At 40.6% G+C, this 18,901-nt stretch overlaps 1 protein-coding gene across 2 annotated transcripts; it reads right to left on the reverse strand.

The window, feature by feature from the left end:
* Window positions 1-7,466: 7,466 nt before the first annotated feature.
* stxbp6l (syntaxin binding protein 6 (amisyn), like) lies at window positions 7,467-18,790 on the reverse strand. 2 transcript variants are annotated; one of them, XM_067481310.1, is made up of 7 exons: window positions 18,545-18,790; window positions 16,653-16,820; window positions 14,242-14,372; window positions 12,734-13,061; window positions 12,541-12,639; window positions 8,872-9,035; window positions 7,467-8,752 (listed from the first exon to the last, which is right to left on the reverse strand). In XM_067481310.1, the coding sequence occupies exons 2-7, from the start codon at window positions 16,804-16,806 to the stop codon at window positions 8,729-8,731; spliced, it is 900 nt and encodes a 299-aa protein (XP_067337411.1). In that variant the 5' UTR covers window positions 16,807-16,820; window positions 18,545-18,790; the 3' UTR covers window positions 7,467-8,728. The 2 variants fall into 2 exon arrangements, with proteins under 2 accessions (XP_067337411.1, XP_067337412.1); XM_067481311.1 differs by lacking the exon at window positions 18,545-18,790 and having other exon boundaries at window positions 16,653-16,842.
* Window positions 18,791-18,901: the final 111 nt, after the last annotated feature.

The raw sequence follows: 18,901 nt of genomic DNA on the forward strand, positions 1-18,901 counted from the left end.
ACATGTCTTTTTGTTTTTTTTTATCCTGGTTTCTGTCCTCCTGTTGGTGGTGGTGTAATGAGTTTTTTTGCTGTCTCCATGCCTGAGGGTTCTGGCTCTGCGGGTGCAGACTGCCTGGCACAGGTAAAAGCTCCGGTTTCGCTGCTGACCCAAAAAGCATTGAGCTAAGCACTGCCCCTGCTGTCTGCTGTGGAAAACAAGCTGCGTGTTTCTTTCTCCACATGTGGTTTGTTTATTTTTGGCAGCAGCTTTGGCAGGATGCTGTTATTCTTCATCAAAATGTCTGTCTACATCAAACCAAGACCAAAGCACATATCCTATTAGTTACAGCAGCCAAGCAGATGAAAAGTGCAAACTCTCATTTACAAAAGCTACTTCAGAGGGTAATATCAGTATCTTCATTTAAATTCATTTTTACCTGGGCCTTATTTCATATAATTACTGTATACATACAACAAATGTGAGATCACCTCTGCCCAGTATCACTAAAATGTTATTAATGAAACTTAAAGCATGCCCATGGACACAAAGGTCTGAATGTCCTATAATTTCCCACTTCTCAATTCATACAAAACTGAAATTATTGTATTTGGGCTTAAAATATATGCTGTCTATGAATATAGTTACTCTAGATGGCATAAGTGTGGCCTCCAGTACTACTGTGAGAAACACTGGAGTGATTTTTGATCAGGATCTGTCCTTTAACTCACATATAAAACAAATCTCTAGAACAGCCTCCTTCCACCTACGGAACAAAATTAGGAGCATCCTGTCTCAAAGTGATGCCAAAAAACTGGTCCATGCATTTGTTACCTCTAGGTTGGACTACTGTAATTCCCTACTTTCAGGATGCCCCAGTAACTCCCTAAAGAGCCTGCAATTAATCCAAAATGCTGCAGCAAGAGTGCTGACTGGAACTAGCAAGAGAGATCATATTTCACCTTCACTAGCTTCTCTCCATTGGCTTCCCATTAAATGTAGAATAGAATTTAAAACCCTGCTTCTTACATATAAAGCTCTGAATGGTCAGACTCCATCGTATACAGAAGACCTCATAGCACCATATCATCCCAGTAGACCACTTCGCTCTCAGAATGCAGGCCTACTTGTGGTTCCCAGAATTTCCAAAGGTAGAATGGGAGGTAGAGCCTTTAGCTATCAAGCTCCTCTCCTGTGGAACCAGCTCCCAGTGCAGATTCGGGAAGCAGACACCCTCTCTACTTTTAAGTCTAGGCTTAAAACCTTCCTCTTTGACAAGTTTTCAGTTAAAGCTGCTCAGTAAACCTGAACTAGCTCTTAGTTATGATGCTGTAGGTTTAGACTGTTGAGCTCCTCTCATCTCCCTTCTCTCTATACATTTATTTGTCACCACTGTATGACAATAACTTTGTGTGCCGTCCACCCTGAGCCTGGTTCTGCTGGAGGTTTCTACCATTAAAGGGAGTTTTTCCTCTCCACTGTTGCCTAGGGCTTGTTCAAGGGGGAATTGTTGGGTTCTCTCTCTATATCTTTATAGTCTTGACTTTATTCTGTAAAGTGCCTTGAGATGACTGTTGTAAATTGGTGCTATTTAAATAAAGTTGAATTGAACTTAAAGTTAAATTATCTATAAACTTTATTCATTTCATAATTTTTTTGCATTTAGTCACACAAGACAATTTTTTCCTTATTTTAATTGGTGCAAGCTACAGTAAAAAACTGACACATTGTCATCCATCACATGTCATCCTGCTGGCATGAACTTAGCCCAAGGCCTCAGCTCTCTTTGCTATTCTAGTTCTGTACAGTGTCCACTAACTTTTGTCAGACTTGAACCCTTTTACTCAGGGCAAAGACTTAACATGGAGGAAACCGTACACTCACTCGTCATCTGACAGAACCATAGTCTCAGACTTTGAGGTGCTGACTTCACACTTGGCTGAAAGTGCAAGATGAAACCACAAAGCAGCAGCAAAAAGTACTGAAATCTTTACGAAATGTAGTCAGACATAGTTATGTCTGACTACAAGTTAAAGCACCAAAACCACCAGCTGCAGAGCTCCAGTAAGTTGGGAACAGAGTTAACTATATTTAACTGTTTCATTTTCTTTATGAAAGATTGTGCTGCACAAACATTTTTTAGTTAAACATCTTGGAACCGAATGGAAGGAAATCAGACCAAGAGGAAGCACAATACAGTAAGTGTGACATATGACGCCATGCAGGATGTGTGTATCAGTGCGTGTGAGATTTATGATGCATGTGTGTGCGTGCAACCCTGCATGACCACCACTGAGGGGAAAAAAATGGAAGCAGAGTAAATGGACAAAGGATCAGATCTTTATCAGAGCTGATATCAGCACATGATACTGACACTGGTGCCTGGTGCACACAGAGAACGCTCACTCTTGTGGCAACAATAGAAAGAAGGTGAAACGGTTTGATCAACCCATAGATTTAGCCAATATATCTGCATGTGTAATATATATAAAGTGCTCATCTGAACTGCCAAACAAATCCCTGCTTTTCATCCCACTTGTCTCTTTCAGCTTTATTACTGGAGAAAAAGACAGGAAATGAAAACACTGCGTGAATGCAGTGCACATCCAGTACAATGTCACCATAGTTTAATCAGTGTGGTCTATTTCAAAGAGTTCCCAACCAAACAGCCGTGCCCCAGTTCACTTGGTGGCACCTGCCAAATAGCTTGCAGGTAATTTGTTGAGGAGCAGATGTGTGGATCACCAGGTAATGAAGCAGAGAGGCCGACCTCGAGCCAGTATGGCCTTGTCTGAGCTGTCAATTTCTCAACAGCCTGTCTCTCTCTGTACGTTGTCCTGTCCATGAACCAACACTCCTCAAATACTCCTGCAACCCCTAAAACACACACACACACACACACATACACAGATAGTTGCACTCACCAATTTCACAAACCTGCCACTGTCAGATTATGGATGTTCTCTGTAAAGCTGCTTAACACATTTGTTATTCACCTAAATCACCCCGGACCCAAACACCTAGAGATCAATCTAGAAACAGTTTGCCAAAGACACCCTGGGATGGTTGACATTTATTCCTTTAACACTTTAAACTCTAAATTAATCTGCACTGGTGCTATTGTTAAACTTAACAATAGCACCAGTGCAGATTAATTTAGAATCAATTAATTCATGTGAATCAATTCATTGCAGTATTATCAGTAAAATATTCTGATGTGGGAGATTGTGCCGATACAGTACAAAGTACAAAACTGTTTTAATATATACACAAATGTTTGAAATATTTCGGCTTTCTTCTTGTCCTGTCAGCGTCAGCGTTGATTTGGCATGAGTTTTTACGCCGGATGCCCTTCCTGCTAAAACCCCTTTCATTTTTTTTTCTGGCCTCGGGACCAGCACCTAGGTGACCCTTGGTGGCGGGGTGAACCAGTATACATGTTCCAAATGTGGATATATGATCTTGTTGTGTATAATTATACTATAGTAGATTTTAGGAGCAAATGCAACACTGGGGGGCACAAGCCAGTCTCTTCTTTTATCAGTCCCAAGTCTGGATAAATTCAATTTCAATATAATTCAACTTTATTTATTTAGCGCCAGTTCACAACAAAGTCATCTAAAGGCACTTTACAGAATAAAGTCAAGATTATAAGATGTATAAAGAGAACCCAAGAATTCCCCCTTGAACAAGCCATAAGCAACAGTGGAGAGGAAAAACTCCCTTTAACGGAAGAAACCTCCAGCAGAACCAGGCTCAGGGTGGACGACCATCTGCCTCGACCTGTTGGGGTGAGTGGAAAGTGAAGAGAGAAAAGAACAGAGCAACAAAAGCAACAACAAAACATCGGGCAGGTTGTTAGGACCAGTAGCTTCACGCTGGAAGACACACAGCTTCAAAGCCGGGGGACACCTGCAGAAAGGGACAGAGAGAGGGGGACAGAGGAGGACAAAGACAACTACGGGAGAGAACACACAGAGTTAATGACATACAGTGGTGGACAATTGTGGGGTGAGAGGAGAGAGAGAGAGGGACAAGAGGAGGAAAGGAGCTCAGTGCTTCGGGGGGTGGGTCCCCCAGCAGTCTAAGCCTATGGCAGCATAACTATAACTAACTATATGATTTATTAAAGAAGAAGGTTTTAAGCCTAGACTTAAAAGTAGAGAGGGTGTCTGCTTCCCGAATCTGAACTGGGAGCTGGTTCCACAAGAGAGGAGCCACAGCCAATATGACTTCCATACTGGATTGGTCGCAGCCTGGGGTAACAGAGTCAAGAGAGTGAAGAGCCGAGTGCAGGCAGGTTGGAACGGGTGGAGAAAAGTGTCAGGTGTGTTGTGTGATAAAAGAGTATCAGCGAGAATGAAAGGAAAGATGTTCAAGACGGTGGTGAGACCAGAGATGTTGTTCAGCTTAAAGACAGTGGCACTGAAGAAAAGACAGGAGGCAGAGCTGGAGGTAGCAGAGCTTAAGATGTTGAGGTTCTCTTTGGGTGTGACGAGGATGGACAGGATCAGGAATGAGGACATCAGAGGGACAGCTCATGTTAGATGTTTTGGAGATAAAGTCAGAGAGGCCAGATTGAGGTGGTTTGGACATGTTCAGAGGAGAAACTGTGAATATATCATTAGAAGGATGCTGACGTTGGAGCTGCCAGGCAGGAGGTCTAGAGGAAGAGCAAAGAGGAGATTTATGGATGTAGTGAGGAAGGACATGAAGTTAGTTGGTGTGAGAGAAGAGGATGCAGAGGACAGTGTTAGATGGAGGCACATGATTCGCTGAAAGGAAAAGAAGAAGAAAATGAAGTTTGTATTTTGTGTGTTTTGTAGATTAACAGCACCACTTCCCTTTTTTTCACTAAGATGCTCTATGTAGAAAGTCATGTGTAAAAAGGGCACGAACAATGTTCATCATCTGATGTTACCTCGCATGAGGTAAAAGGGCTCATTCAGGGGGACGTGTGGGTGAAGCTGAAGGTGACTGAAACAGTGAAGACCATATGGTCCCACTGTGAGTGGGCTGCTGCTGCTGCGTCACACTGTTCCACTCCCAAACTTTACTTGTGACAGCATATTAACCAGTAAGACACGTCATTCATTTGAAGAATTTCTATTTTCTTCTGCCATCGTAGGTTGGAAAATGGTAAGTGGAGATGAGATGGACACAATGACATGAAAACTAGCCCTTGCGTAGCAGCTTGTACTGCTAACGTTGCCAGTTTGGATACACTGGCTGCTGCTGGGACAACACAGAAGCAAATTAACAATTTTTCTGATTCCACCATGTGCCAGGGTCCCAGCCAATACAAAAGTACTTAATACAAAACTCATATCATTATCTATATTTATATCTCATATAAACTAAACTTTTATTTAAAAAAAAACCCCACAGACATAGTTTTAACTACACAGGCTAATTATGAAATCAGAGAAAAGGACTCTACATGTGAATACTTTCTACCCAGTGGAATGGAAAACTTTTAAAGAATCCCTCTCGTTTGTTTCTCCTAGTCATACAGTAGTTGAACAGCTTTTCATCATTTTCTCAGACTGATCCTGTTGTAAGATCATTAAAAGCCTTGTGATAAATATTTTACATTACGCTCGCTGTTGTGAAACTACCCATAGTTGCACTGATTAAAAAAAGATGTTTTGCTTATCAGTTTTTTATAAACTCTCTATAAAATCTATGACACACTGAAATGACATCGTGTGTGTTCTGGTTTGTCATGATTCTAGGTCCTGCTTCCTGCTTCTCAGGAAACAGAAAAGAACCGTGAGCAATGCAGTAGGACTGAGACTGGACGAGAGACTAGCTTGCATTTCTGCACTGCTGTTCGGATCGTGTCTGCTTCTGTGTGTGGATGCTGGTTGTGCTGCACTCCACAACCACAGAGATGTTTGAATGTGAAGGCACATGCAACTAAACCACAGTAGTCTGAGACACACACACACACACACACACACACACACACCTGCCTTCCTGTCCCATTTTCATCATCTCCCTGTAGTTATGTCCATGTGTCCTTAATCCTCCTCCACAGACACAGCAGTGCTCCTCAGATTCAACTGCAACAAGCTGCAGTTGTTTTCTTTGATCACATGCTTTTCCTCAATTTTAGATTGTTCAAAGAATTCGCACGTTTATTTTGTTTTGTTCATTTACAGGTTACTTCCCCTCTTTGCTGAGATAACCATATGAAATACATGGACCTCCAGATGTTCACTGACAGATACTTTCATAAAAATAAAAAGTAAGTATAGTATAAAAGTCTCTTACTCACTCACATTCAAATCATTTTTCACGTGCTCTGATTTTAAACTGCATGTGCAAGTGAAATGTCACTCTGCATAACCCTGTCAGGAACCTGTTAACACCCTGTCTGCTAAAAGTTATCATCCCATGCAACTAAACTGCATTCATGATTGCATTTTTGGTAGAAAACGTGATCATGGGATAGATTACATATGTTCTAATGCAATATTCAGTCTATATAGACAAGACGTTAGGTCTGAACTGTTTGGGCTCACAGGTCTGCTCTTCTCGGGTAATTTAAACACTTGCAACATCCGAAACATCAGAATCAATATTAGATTACAGTGGTTGAAGCTGAGATTTTAATTGCCACTATCAAAATTTTTCTAAAAATCTATAATTCAACTTTCAATTCAACTTTATTTATATAGCGCCAATTCATAACAAAGTCATCTCAGGCCACTTTACAGAATAAAGTCAAGATGATAAAGATTTATAGAGAGAATCCGAAAGCTACAAAACCCAGGATGCAAGTCAAGATGAAAATGTAGAGTGACGGTATAATATACACCTGCTTTGCCTTTTTCATGTCTTAAAGTGAAATAATATTTTCTGGATACTTTTCAAATTAACACCCATTTTACCCTGTTTATTTACACTCTTTGGGTGATCGTATTCAAAAATTATTAGAAATACCACTGACTGTTAATCATCTTGACTTCTCTTTATAAGAAGTTATAAAGTATGCTGCATAAAAAAAAAAAATCCCTCAGAAAAATATGTTTTGTTGGAATTGTAAATCATCCAAAACTACTTCCAAAGAGCACCAAAATACAAAATTAAAAACCTAAACTTTTGCATATTTTGAAATCTTTAGGTAAACTGCAATTTCACTTTAACTATATGATGAAGTTAGTTAAAGTAAGAACAAAGTTCATATTCTACAAAGTGAGGTAAATAACTAGATTTAGCAGAAAACGTGTGTTACTCCATTTCCTATTTGGACGTCCTCTGCCAGCTGACAACCTGATATTTATTAAACCAAAAGTCATGTTTATTCCTTGACACCAACGTCTAGTACAGTGGACTTGGGGTCTGAAGATCCCCTTTGATGAGCTTCTGAACATCTTAGCAGCTTTGTGCAGGTGTCTTTACTGCTGTTTGATCGCCATCTGGTGGCCAAAAGGCGAACAGGGGACATCCTGAATGGATGTTGAAAAAAAAAGAGCGCAACACAAGTTCCCTTGTCTTATTTAATATCGTCAAAGTGAGGAACATTGGGTTAATACATAAAAGATACTTACATCCAATGTGCAAACTTTAGCTTAAGCCTTAAACAACATAAATAGAATTAATTTCCTAATTTAAAAATGTACCCAAAGTCCAAAGTGAATTACAATACTTCCACTTACTGTTTACGTCTTACATCCAAACATGATGTAATTTCAACATTTCAACCTTCTTACGTCAGCCTCACTTTTCTGCACAGACCAGCTTTACTCACCCGGCTCATTATGGAAATCCTGAACAGTCCAACATACCTGAACCAAATGATCCACCTTCACTCAACACACAGATTTCAGTGCAAACACAAAGGCGGTTACGACAATGACAGACAAGGTGACACAGTTCAACGCACAAAATTTTAAGACAATGTTTGATGGAGAACAACATAGATTTTGCAACATGACAGAGCACTGCACAAACAAACATACACATTTTTACCTCTGTCTCTGTGAGGACAATTCCTACCTATTGCTAAATCTCTCAAATTGCTGTTTGAAGTTGGGAGCACTACCCAAAATGTCCTCAAAACATTGGTATCCAACAATAATGTATCCACATAATAGACACACACACACACACATAGGAAACACATATTGATAGCAACATGGTGATTAAAAAATAATCCAGATAAGGTCAAATTAAATAGTTAGTGCAATTAAATCTGTGCAGATACACAAATGACCTATCACTCTGTGCTATACAACCTGACACTCATTCACACTGTAACTACGACAGGCGTTCGTTCAGATAATGTAAAAACCATTGGGTAAAAATAATTCAACGGCCGATGCAGGAAGGTGTGCAATGGCTTCAAAATAAATGTCACAGGATAGAGAGTTAAAGCAGAGTTAAATTATTGAAATGAATACATCTACCTTTCATTATTCTTACCAAGTGTAGGAGATTAATCTGATGCAACAGGCAAAAACATTCAAGGTGAACACAGTGCAGATGATCCTCAGATTGTGGACTAAAGTGTCTCCAACAAGAAAGGCAAAGATTAAAATTACAAGTGTATAATATTTAGTCCTCTCTGCCAAACTCAGTTATAAAACAACCAGGTTAGTCACAGTCCAAAGCCTGAGAGTCACTCATCTGCAGCCGTCACCTTAAAAACAGGTTTACACAAGGTTAGCTGCATCTGCTGAACTCAGATACAAGATTCCTCTTTATCATTATGAAGACCATCCTCGTCACAGTCCAGCAGACTCTACTTTGAATACTTCAGGGCCAGCTGCATGGACAGTAAAACAGATTATGTTATAATGTGTTTGTAGTAACAAAAAACAAGTATGAACTACATTCGCTTTGTTACATATATTATCATGTATGTTAAAGTAATATTTGAGCCACCTTGTGAGCTGTGTCTGCCAACTGCTGAGCTTTGTGCAGACGCTCCACAGTCTTGTCCTCGGCACGAGTCAGTCTTTCTCCACGCTCTCCCAGAGCAACATGAACCCTCTTGACTACATTAGCCTTAGTGCTCCCTGGGACACGCTGGCCAGACTGACCGGTTCCTAAACAGAGAAGAAAATGTTCGGTGCGGCTCAGGCATTCTCCTTCAATTTCATAGTCAGAGTCAGGAAAAGGTTTGCTTTGAGAAGATTTTTAAACACGTCCACTGAAGCAGCAGTACTTAACTCTTGTGGAGGAACATTCCACAGTAGCAGAAGCCCGGTCACCCTTTGTTTTAGGCCTGGTGCGAGGCACAGCCAACAGTCAGCAGTTGTAATAACCACAACATTGAAATTAATTCTAAATCTGACAAGGAGCCAAAGTAAGGAAGCCAAAATGGGGGTGATGCGACAATGTTTGTGTGATTTGTTTTGGAGATGACACGTAAAAAGAGTAAATTGCAATAATCAAGTCACAATAATACACATGCATGAATAATCATTTCTCAAGATTAGAGAAATGAAGTCTAGCATGTGACACAACAGATATTTTTAAGGTGAAAGAAGCATCTAAGGGTCAAGGCATTGATATGATGGTCCAAAGACAGATATCTCAATAGCTAGTAGAGTTGACAGATGGGGCAACTTGTCCATGTTGGTCGGTGACACAGTCTGACAGTTACTGACATGGATCTTCACTAGTAAACCCAGTAGTGCGACCACATCAACATGGTTGTATTTACCACCCCACCTGCTTGCTACACCTCTGTCTGTCTAAACCCGAAATTGAAGGAAGGAAAAGTGTTCATCTCATGCTAGATCCTCTCTCTCTCTCTCAGTTCTGGATCTGCCACTTTCCTGCATTGTCATTGCACATTGCACACTGTTGCCAACACAGATTTCACATTGGCTAAACAAGAAATCTCAGGTTTAACGGCACATGGTCTGGAGGTGGAACCCCTGAGAGGAGGAGCAGGAGGCCATTGGTGAAACCCCTCAGGCAGAAGGGACAAAGGCAGAGGACTTGACCACCATATGATCCTACAACAGTGAGCCCCAATAGGTAAGGCTGAGGTACCAGCCAGCGGATAACTGAGAAACTGGGATGGGAGACAGTATCCTTGGACTGAAAAGCTGTCTACCTGCCGTCCCCTTTTGGTTGTGTTTGCCTGGACGTTTTAAGCCTGTTTAGTTTCTTCCCTGAAGCCACCTCACTGCACCTGACACCTGAGTGCAGTGGATCCTTCATTCTGCTGCGACACAATAAAGCATCTTAGTGTACAATCATTATCAACAGCACCACATATCAAAGACCAATTGGTGTATTCCTGCAGCCTGGCATGTCTCCCATCCATTACACTGCTGCTGTCAGTGGGTTCAATGGTGCACTGAGCTCTCTCTCAGTCTTAGAGTCCCGGGCTTCCTAAAGGCCGGCTATTGTATCAACCTCTCCGAAATAAACAAAGTCTCTTCTCATTTGCCTGCTGCATCACAGAGAGGCCTTTCTGCTGCTGCAGCCGATAGGTGCAAACACAGTGAGGACAATAAACAAAAAGACAGAAAAGAAAATGATTCAGAAACATAGGCCAAGGATAAAATGCACCTGACCGCATGACGATCTACAGTGAAAGTATGGAGGAAACATGTTACACCAAACATTTTACCATTTTATGGAAAATATTAACTCATTTTGAATTCGATGGCAGCAAATCATCTCAAAAGGTTCTGTACGAAAAGTAATTGTCACAAGTCAAACGCAAATGTTCAAACTTTGTCTCATATACATGTTTTGTCTTGAAGTGTTTGCAACACTGCTCCAAGGTCAGTTATTGTCTAACAGCAGATCATCCGACACTGTAGTGTCCCAGAGTCACTCCATGCTGACATGTTCTTATCAAAGTGCTGGAAAGGGAAAAGGTTTCCATAAAAAGAGAAAAGCCCGGGGGCAGTAGTCTGAGGGTGGAGAATGTCCAGCCCAGCAACAGAAGCTTATAAAACTAAAAAATGTATGAAGTTCAGAACTGCATAGTTCATATATCGCATATTAGTGCCTATGGTGTGGGCAGCTTACACATCTGGAAAGGCATATGCTCCCATCCCACCACATACTGCATCCATCACAACAGCAGGGCTTCGCTAAAGAAGACTCTGGGTGCTGAACTGGTCTGCCTGCAGTCCAGAGCTTTCACCAAAAGAAAACATCATTGGTGGATAATAAAACAAAAAATCCAGCAACAATGACCCAGGACTGTTGAGCAGCTAGAATTCTGAATCAGACAAGAATGGGACACAATCCTCTCCTAAACTCCAGCAACAGGTTTCCTCACTTCCTAGAAATTTACAGACAATTGTGAAAAGAAGAGGGGATGCTACACAATGGTGAACATCACCCTTTTTTGAGACATGTTGCTGCCATCAAATTCTAAATGGTTAAATGTCTCAGTTTCAACATCATATAATATTGTTTATGTTCTATTGTGAATAAAATGTCGGTTGATGAGATTTACAAATTGCATTGTTTTTATTTATGTTTTACTCATCATCCCAACTTTTTTTGAATTTAGAATTGTATATTGGCAAAGTGCCAGAGAATGTGAATATATCGGTAGAAGGATGCTGAGGTTGGAGCTGCCAGGCAGGAGGTCTAGAGGAAAACCAAAGAGGAGAGTTATGGATGTAGTGAGAACGGACATGAAGTTACTTGGTGTGAGAGACGAGGATGCAGAGGACAGAGTTCGATGGAGGCACATGATTCACTGTGGCGACGCCTGAAAGGGAACAGCCGAAAGGAAAAGTAGAAGTAAAGAAGAAGACTGGAAAAGAGGCAAATTCTCAGTGTTTGCCAATATCAAATCAGTCTTAAGTCAACTAAAAAAGTTGAATGTCTGAAGTATGGGCAGCATGATGGTGCAGTGGTTAGTGCTGCAGCCTCACAGCTAGAAACATCCCGCTTCAAATCTCTGACTGGCTGTGGCTGTTCTGTGTTGAGTTTGCATTTTCTTCCTGTGCTTGTGAGGGTTTCATCCGGTTTCCTCCCACAGTCCAAAGACATGTTAGGTTAATTGGTGACTCTGAATTGGCAACAGGTGTGAATGGTTGTCTGTCTGTATATGTCTCTTTGTGTTGGCCCTGAGATAGAGTGTAGACTTGTCCAGGGTGGACCCGGCCTCTCCTTCGGTGACAGCTGGGGTAGACTCCAGACTCCAGGACAGTGGCTCAGTACATTCACACCTCAATTGTGTAAATGACCAAAATGGTTTTTTTTATGCAACTCACAGTGATTGAATGCTGGAGTCACACATTAGCACTGTACCTGAACACATCCCGTGCAGACTGAAGGATTAGTTGTAGCTTCATAAAAGCATGGGAACTTGTGGGACACAGACTTATTAACAGGTCCGAAAGCTTTCCACAATGCAACCAACGGTATCTTTACAACTATGCCTAACTGATAAATTCCTAGACCTTTAAATCTCTTCTTCCAGTTTATCACCAGGATTAATGTCAGCTTTTGCAAACCCCCCATGGAGGCAAGAAGATACTGCACAACAGTTTCTAGACTTCCCAAACTGAAATCAGTAAAATCCGTAACCGCGTGATGTCAGGCCTTCTTTAGTCGCTGCCTTACCTCGACCTCCTGATCGACTTTGGTTTGCCACCAGTATTTTCTTCATACGATTCAGAAAGGCTTTGCAGCGGTAGATGACCAGGTTCATGGTGCAGGCATCTGAAAGAACACAAAGGAGGACAAGTCATACATTTTGCCATTGTTTGCTTTTATGCTGTCATATTGTTATTCTAAACTGATCGTGGGACACTACCTGCCGTGAGTTTGGACTGGCAGTTGATAAACTCTGTCTGTTTGGGAGGAACATAGCTCTTCCGTCGGGCTTGCAGAGTTCTGCGTAGACTGGCTGCTGAGGAGATGGTAGGACCAGCTCCAGCCTCATTGTGAGCATCCTGACTCTTTTTTCGACGGTAGCCGAGCTTGTTTAGCTTTCCAGTCTTTCCTAGACTCCCTGCTTTCCCGTCCCAGTAGGCCTGGCAAGCGTGATACAGGATATGGACAAAGATGCACTTCTCTGCTGACGAGCTGGCCACCCACTGGTCCAAAGCATTGTCAAACACTAGGTCGAACTCTGGGGTGTCCTGGGGAAGCAGGAACCGGGGGTCTTACACCATTTGGATTTTGCATTTGTTTGGAATTTAATACCATTTGATTTCAGTTTATAAAAACACACCACAAACACTTTCTTCAAAAAATTTGCACATCTCAGAATCTCAGTGTTTAAAAAGCCCATATTTTGCTTTAATGATGTGCTAAAACTGGCATGAACTTAACTCATTACTACGAAAAATCTGATATTTTCCCATCATGATTTAACAATTTTGGAAAAAAAGCTTCTCTCTCAGCGATTAGTGGCTCCACAATGGTTTCATGGTAGTGAGGTCAGGTGAATGTGGAGGAAGCTCCACACTGGTCTCCAAGCAGTTCTTGTCAAGCGTTGAGGTGTGTTTAGGGTCATTATTCTACTGCAGTATGAAACCTTTTTTAAATTTTTTAAAACCACATCACAGCTTTGAAGAATAGACCGGCTCTTCTTCTTGATGAGGACTTAGTTGCCTGCAGGTTTCCAACTCCAGATTATGCAAAAATATTCCTACCACCATGTTATACTCGCTTTGATATACTGTGGTATCATTTTCACCTCTAAATGTCTTGTTAGAGACATTTCACTCTGTCCTCTGCAACTTCCTGTTACACTGACTGCTACATGTCCTCTCTTACTGAAAGGCACTGAGGACGCAGTGGTTTGCATCTGTTACTGCCATAAATTTTAGACTTGGATTTTTCAGTAAATAGAACTTTCGAGTGATCCACCATGAAAAGGAAAAAAATCCTCGGAGCACCACTCACCTAAAAACCTTCTAGCTAATGGGGGTCCAAATCGATTGCTCTACCTGGGGCCCCCCAAGAGTCTTGGACACCCACTGCCATTACTATACAGGCTTCCTGTCAGTGTACTGTTGTTGACTGGAATTTTGAAAAGTTCACTGAGAAATTCGGTGTCTGTCATGCTGCTGCTTTTCTACCTTGTGGTGAACAAAACCTGAGATATTGATCTGACCGATGGTGTCACTTTTGGTGGCTGACTGACCTTTAGATAACACTGATCCAGTTTCAAGAAAGTGTGTCAGAGCACTCTGCACTGCAAAGAAGTCACCAGGCGGTGCCACATATTTACTTAAAAGATGGTGCAGAACCACAAATATTTTACATTTAATAACTTATTGTATATCAAAATCTACAACTTTGGACCACGCTGACCTTGTTGGGGTTGATGCCGTTGACCTGTCGCAGCTGCTCCACATTCCACTGGGACCTTCTGGTGAAGGAGGAGGAGTCATCAAATTTCTTCACCTTTGCAATGAGCAGCTGATGTGGCTTCGTGTTGGTCACTAGGCAAACAGATCATATTAAAAAAACATCTCTTAGCTGAAAGTGGTTTACATAAAAAAGCAAGAGACTGGAAAAGCTATAATGATCATTTTTCACAAATTAATAATTTTGGTCAGTGTATATCTGATGACAGAGATCGTCGACTAACAGTCAGTGTAAAGTAACAGGGTCTACAGTTACAGTGAGCTACAGTCTTATAGAGGGTTCAGTATGTGGATGACAAAGACAATCTCCACACTGCACTCACCACACTATATATCATCACTGTCACTCAAACAATGAGCAGCTTTTAGCAGTGAAGCTACGCAATGTGTTTCTTCCTGTTGACCCTATTTTTCTACTTGGAGCCCTGGACACGCAGGGTTTAAAAAAGAAATAAACGCAGTTTAAAAGACCCCTTCACTGATTTTGAACTTGCTTCTTTTGGCTCTAGTTTGGATAGTACATGTACATAAATGCCATTAAACGTCCCTCTGACTTCCCTACATTAAAATCTCTCTCTACTTCCAGCTGAAAAATGCCCCCAGATGACATCACTTGGAGGAACCTTCAGTTCAGGTTATGTCATCTTGTTGCTCTTACTATGGAGTTTGTAATCATGGTCAACATGTTTTTCCAGAGCTGCCCCAGATGATATCATCTGAACTAATGATGAAAACTCCTTCTGATGATGTTTTTCAGCTGGATGGAGAAGAATGTTTTAATATAGGGGAAGTCAGAGGGAAGTTTAAAAGCATTAATGTTCATTTGCACCATAGAAAGCAAGTTGGAAATTGGTGAAGTTGCCCTTTACACTTGTACTGCACCATAGACTGTATACTAAGATGGGTTACAGCTCTTCAAAGTCAAGCCATCAAAAGTTAATTGCCACCTGGTGGCTGGTTGGAGAACAAGCCCTAAACTTCACCTACGTTGTGTAGATACAGTCAAGAGTGTCTGTGGATGCAGTTAGACTGATTTTAAAATCAAAGTACGTTTAGACGTATACATAGTAAATTTACATTCAAACATGGTTAGAATTAGCACATTATTACTCACACAGTAGAAAGTTACTGGGACAGAAATCCTAACAAGCTTTTAATGTCTTACCAACTTTTATTTAATCTATGTAATCTATGGCGGGATTAATAGAGATTTCGATTATTTTACAGTAGTTTGGGGGCGTTAATGACAAGATAGCTGTCACTGTGATTGAATGTGTACAGTTCCTGCAGCTCATTATCTCCCATGTGCACCAATAGCTCTGCTCCTGCAGCTCTGCCAACCCTGTATTCTCCTAAACAATGGCTGCAGTGATGCTCCATCCAACAATGCGTCTGTTCTCCACCACAACAACTGAATTTAATCTACACAAAAACAGGCTTTATTTGCAAAAGTTGATGTTGGAAAGCAAAAAGGTTAGAGACTGCATGTGACTTCAGGTCTGAATCCACAGGCGCAAACATAACAAAAGGAAATTGTTTATATTACTACATCACCTCTTAGCAAAGCTTTGAAATGAATCCAGTGATTAGTGGCACAACAGTTGGGGCCCCTTGTTCCATGTTTGTGTCTTTCCTGTCACTATCACGGCGTAAAAACAGAATGCCGAAAAGATTATAATTTTTTAAAATCATTTTTTGCCAGTGCCTTCAAATACTATTATACATATTATTTTTGTGACTATTTCCTGATCTCTCAAACCTGCGGTGAGGTTTGGAAGTCAGCGTAGCTTGGCAGTAAACTTTTGGTCCACCACAAAAGGTGGTCTTGTCACATGCTTTGCAACATGCACCACAACAGCATCCCACTTCTTCCACCTGCTCCAATCATCATCATTCAAGCTCCCAGAATCAGTGCTGAGAAGTGAAGCACTTTTAGTGTAGAGACCAAAGTCGGCATCGCCACTTCTGTGCTGATCAACTGAGCAGGCTAAAAAGCATTTTTCCTGTAGACAATTATTGCAAAAGAACGGTGAATTATTATTCCAGTCATAAACTGACAATTGCCCCTTTTTTAAAATTATTCGTTCATTATTATTCGCTCCAAAATATCCCGGAAAATCTAGAAAAGCTGTAGAATTAATTTATTTTATCCCCATTCACCTGTGCAGGAGCCTAAGGTACAACTGAAGAAGACCACTAGTACATAAAAGTGTTCATTGTTGTCAGAGAAAATTAAAAGAGAAAGTTTCTGGGACCTGCACTGGTGAGCTGACAACATTGGCTCTTATTAGATGTGTACAGTCAAATTACAATGGACAATTTGGAAATAAAGAAAGTCTCTAATTGAGACTTTACCTGACACACAGATGAATGTGGCGTAGTCTCCTTTGGCTCCAGTATTCAGGAAGGACATTGTCTTCCTTTTCCTCCTTCGCACCTCCACTGCCACCAGCATCCACTCATCATGAGGGATGAAGACCTCTTTGTTGATGGCAGACTGAATGTTCATTGTAGTCCTGGGACCTACCCAAGGTGATGGATGGAAACGACTGTGCTTGTTAGTTCTTAAGGTCTGATGACAAGAGCCATAGAGTCAAAAATCAGATCAGAGAAAGCAACTTATTGAATGATGGAATCATCTCTTCACAATTAATTATAAATACAAAAAATACACCGAGACATTATAAGCTTTTATGGGTTGGTGTATGAGCAAACTGGGATTTCTCTTTGTTTATTGTGTATTTATTTTAGGTTTTTTTTTTGTGGTAACTGTGTCAGGAGAGGTTGTATGGATTAAGAAGTGTATGTATAAGTGTACTGGTGACGTCATCAATGACATCACACGGCGGCCTTTGAAGTGTTTGCCTTTGGGTTTGCCTAACCAGTTGTTACTTGAGTTACTTGAGCAAAGGAACAGACTAAGGTAGTCAGGAAAACTGGGTGTGTGGCTGTGGAGGTACATGGTTTCCTACTTTGTTCTGTGGAATTATTTGAGAAACTTGTTCTTCGGAATTACTTTGTTAGGAGTTCAGTTCTAATGTGGGCACAATAAACGTTCAGTATTTGAGAGTAGTAGTAGATTTGTCATACAACTATTTGTAGAGTGGATACTTTTTGGACCACCGGACTTTGACCGGACAGATCTTTGTCAGCCAATCAGTCTGGTTGATCCTTTTGAATAAAATCTAACCTTCCAGTCCGAGTGTTATCCTGTTATCGTGTGTATCCTGTAATCGCCGTTCATGACATTGATTGCAAATTATAATAGTTAATAGTTGAAATAATAATGAATATTATGTGAATTTATTTTTGACACAGTCCAAGCTTCTTACATTGATGGATTATTAAATTAAATTATCAGGTTATGGCTTTAATGCAGTGTCCCACAAGGTTCTGTTCTCGGACCCTTTTGCTGGCCCTCCACATTAATCCCTTGGTATTTGCATCTTTACCTTGGTTAATTCTTGCTGATTATATCAAATACTGTAACCATTTTTCAACACTTACTGTCCTTCTAAAGTCAATTGTGAATTAGATAAAATATCCAAATAATTAAATTTGACAAATATTCTTTAAATGTTAACAAAAGAACAAATTTTATACAATTTACTTCTAAATACAAATGCAACTGTAAATTGTAATTTTCCTTTTAATTGGAAACAGCTTGACCTCTCATGTACAGTTTTCAAAGTAGTGTTTGACGGAATATATATTCAAGTGGAAAAGTCATATTCCTTTAGTTTGCATTAAGATACAGTAACAGGTATTTTCAGTGAACTAAGTTTGATTTATTGCAAATGTTTATTGAGTCTTTGTTATAGTTGATCTTTTACCTCCTAAGTCACAGTACAGTACAAGCTGCCACTTGGTGCAAAACTTTAGTAGACCTATTACTTACAGAAAGGCATTTCAGTAATCCCCACATCACCACACACCACATGTGCACAACAAAACATCTCCTGAGACTTTGGTCCCTTTTTGGTTAAGCTGGGTAGTAAACGTTACTCTATAGATTTGGTGAAAGTTTTTTTTTTTTTTTTCTATTCTAATCTATGTCCCTATTTTGTCTCTTTTCCCTAATGTTCTACAAGTTTTTTTTTTTAATTTACCACCATTTACTTTGTAACTTATTTTTGTACCAAAGACTGGAAACATTATTTAGATAGTAAACCCACAGTTAACCAAGCATAAAGAGACGAGTGTTTTCATAATAGTACATTATCAATCTTCACTTGAAGTTGTCCTACCTGTTCTTGCTTTGTTCTTCACCCAAAAGCCCAACTCTTTACTGTTGCAGCAGTTAGTCCAGGGAGAATCCCTTGTTAGTACAAATGTTAAATTATTAGCTGGTAAATTAGCTCAATATTTCCCAGGATTCCTTCATGAATTTATACCCTGGCACACCGAACGGCGTGCCTTGCAGTGAAGGCACAAATAAACCACAGTCCATCCCATTTGAAGAGGTTGACATGCACGTGGTTGAAGGCTGTAAGTCAGAGAACAGTCACCAGCTGTCTTATACACAGAGCCAGGGCAGACTAGCACCCACACAAGCTGGGGTGGGAGATGTGTGTGGCTCTGCTATGCAGACCCAAATTGTTCAT

This window comes from Channa argus, chromosome 17 (assembly GCF_033026475.1).
Source record: "Channa argus isolate prfri chromosome 17, Channa argus male v1.0, whole genome shotgun sequence".
Lineage (NCBI taxonomy): Eukaryota > Metazoa > Chordata > Actinopteri > Anabantiformes > Channidae > Channa > Channa argus.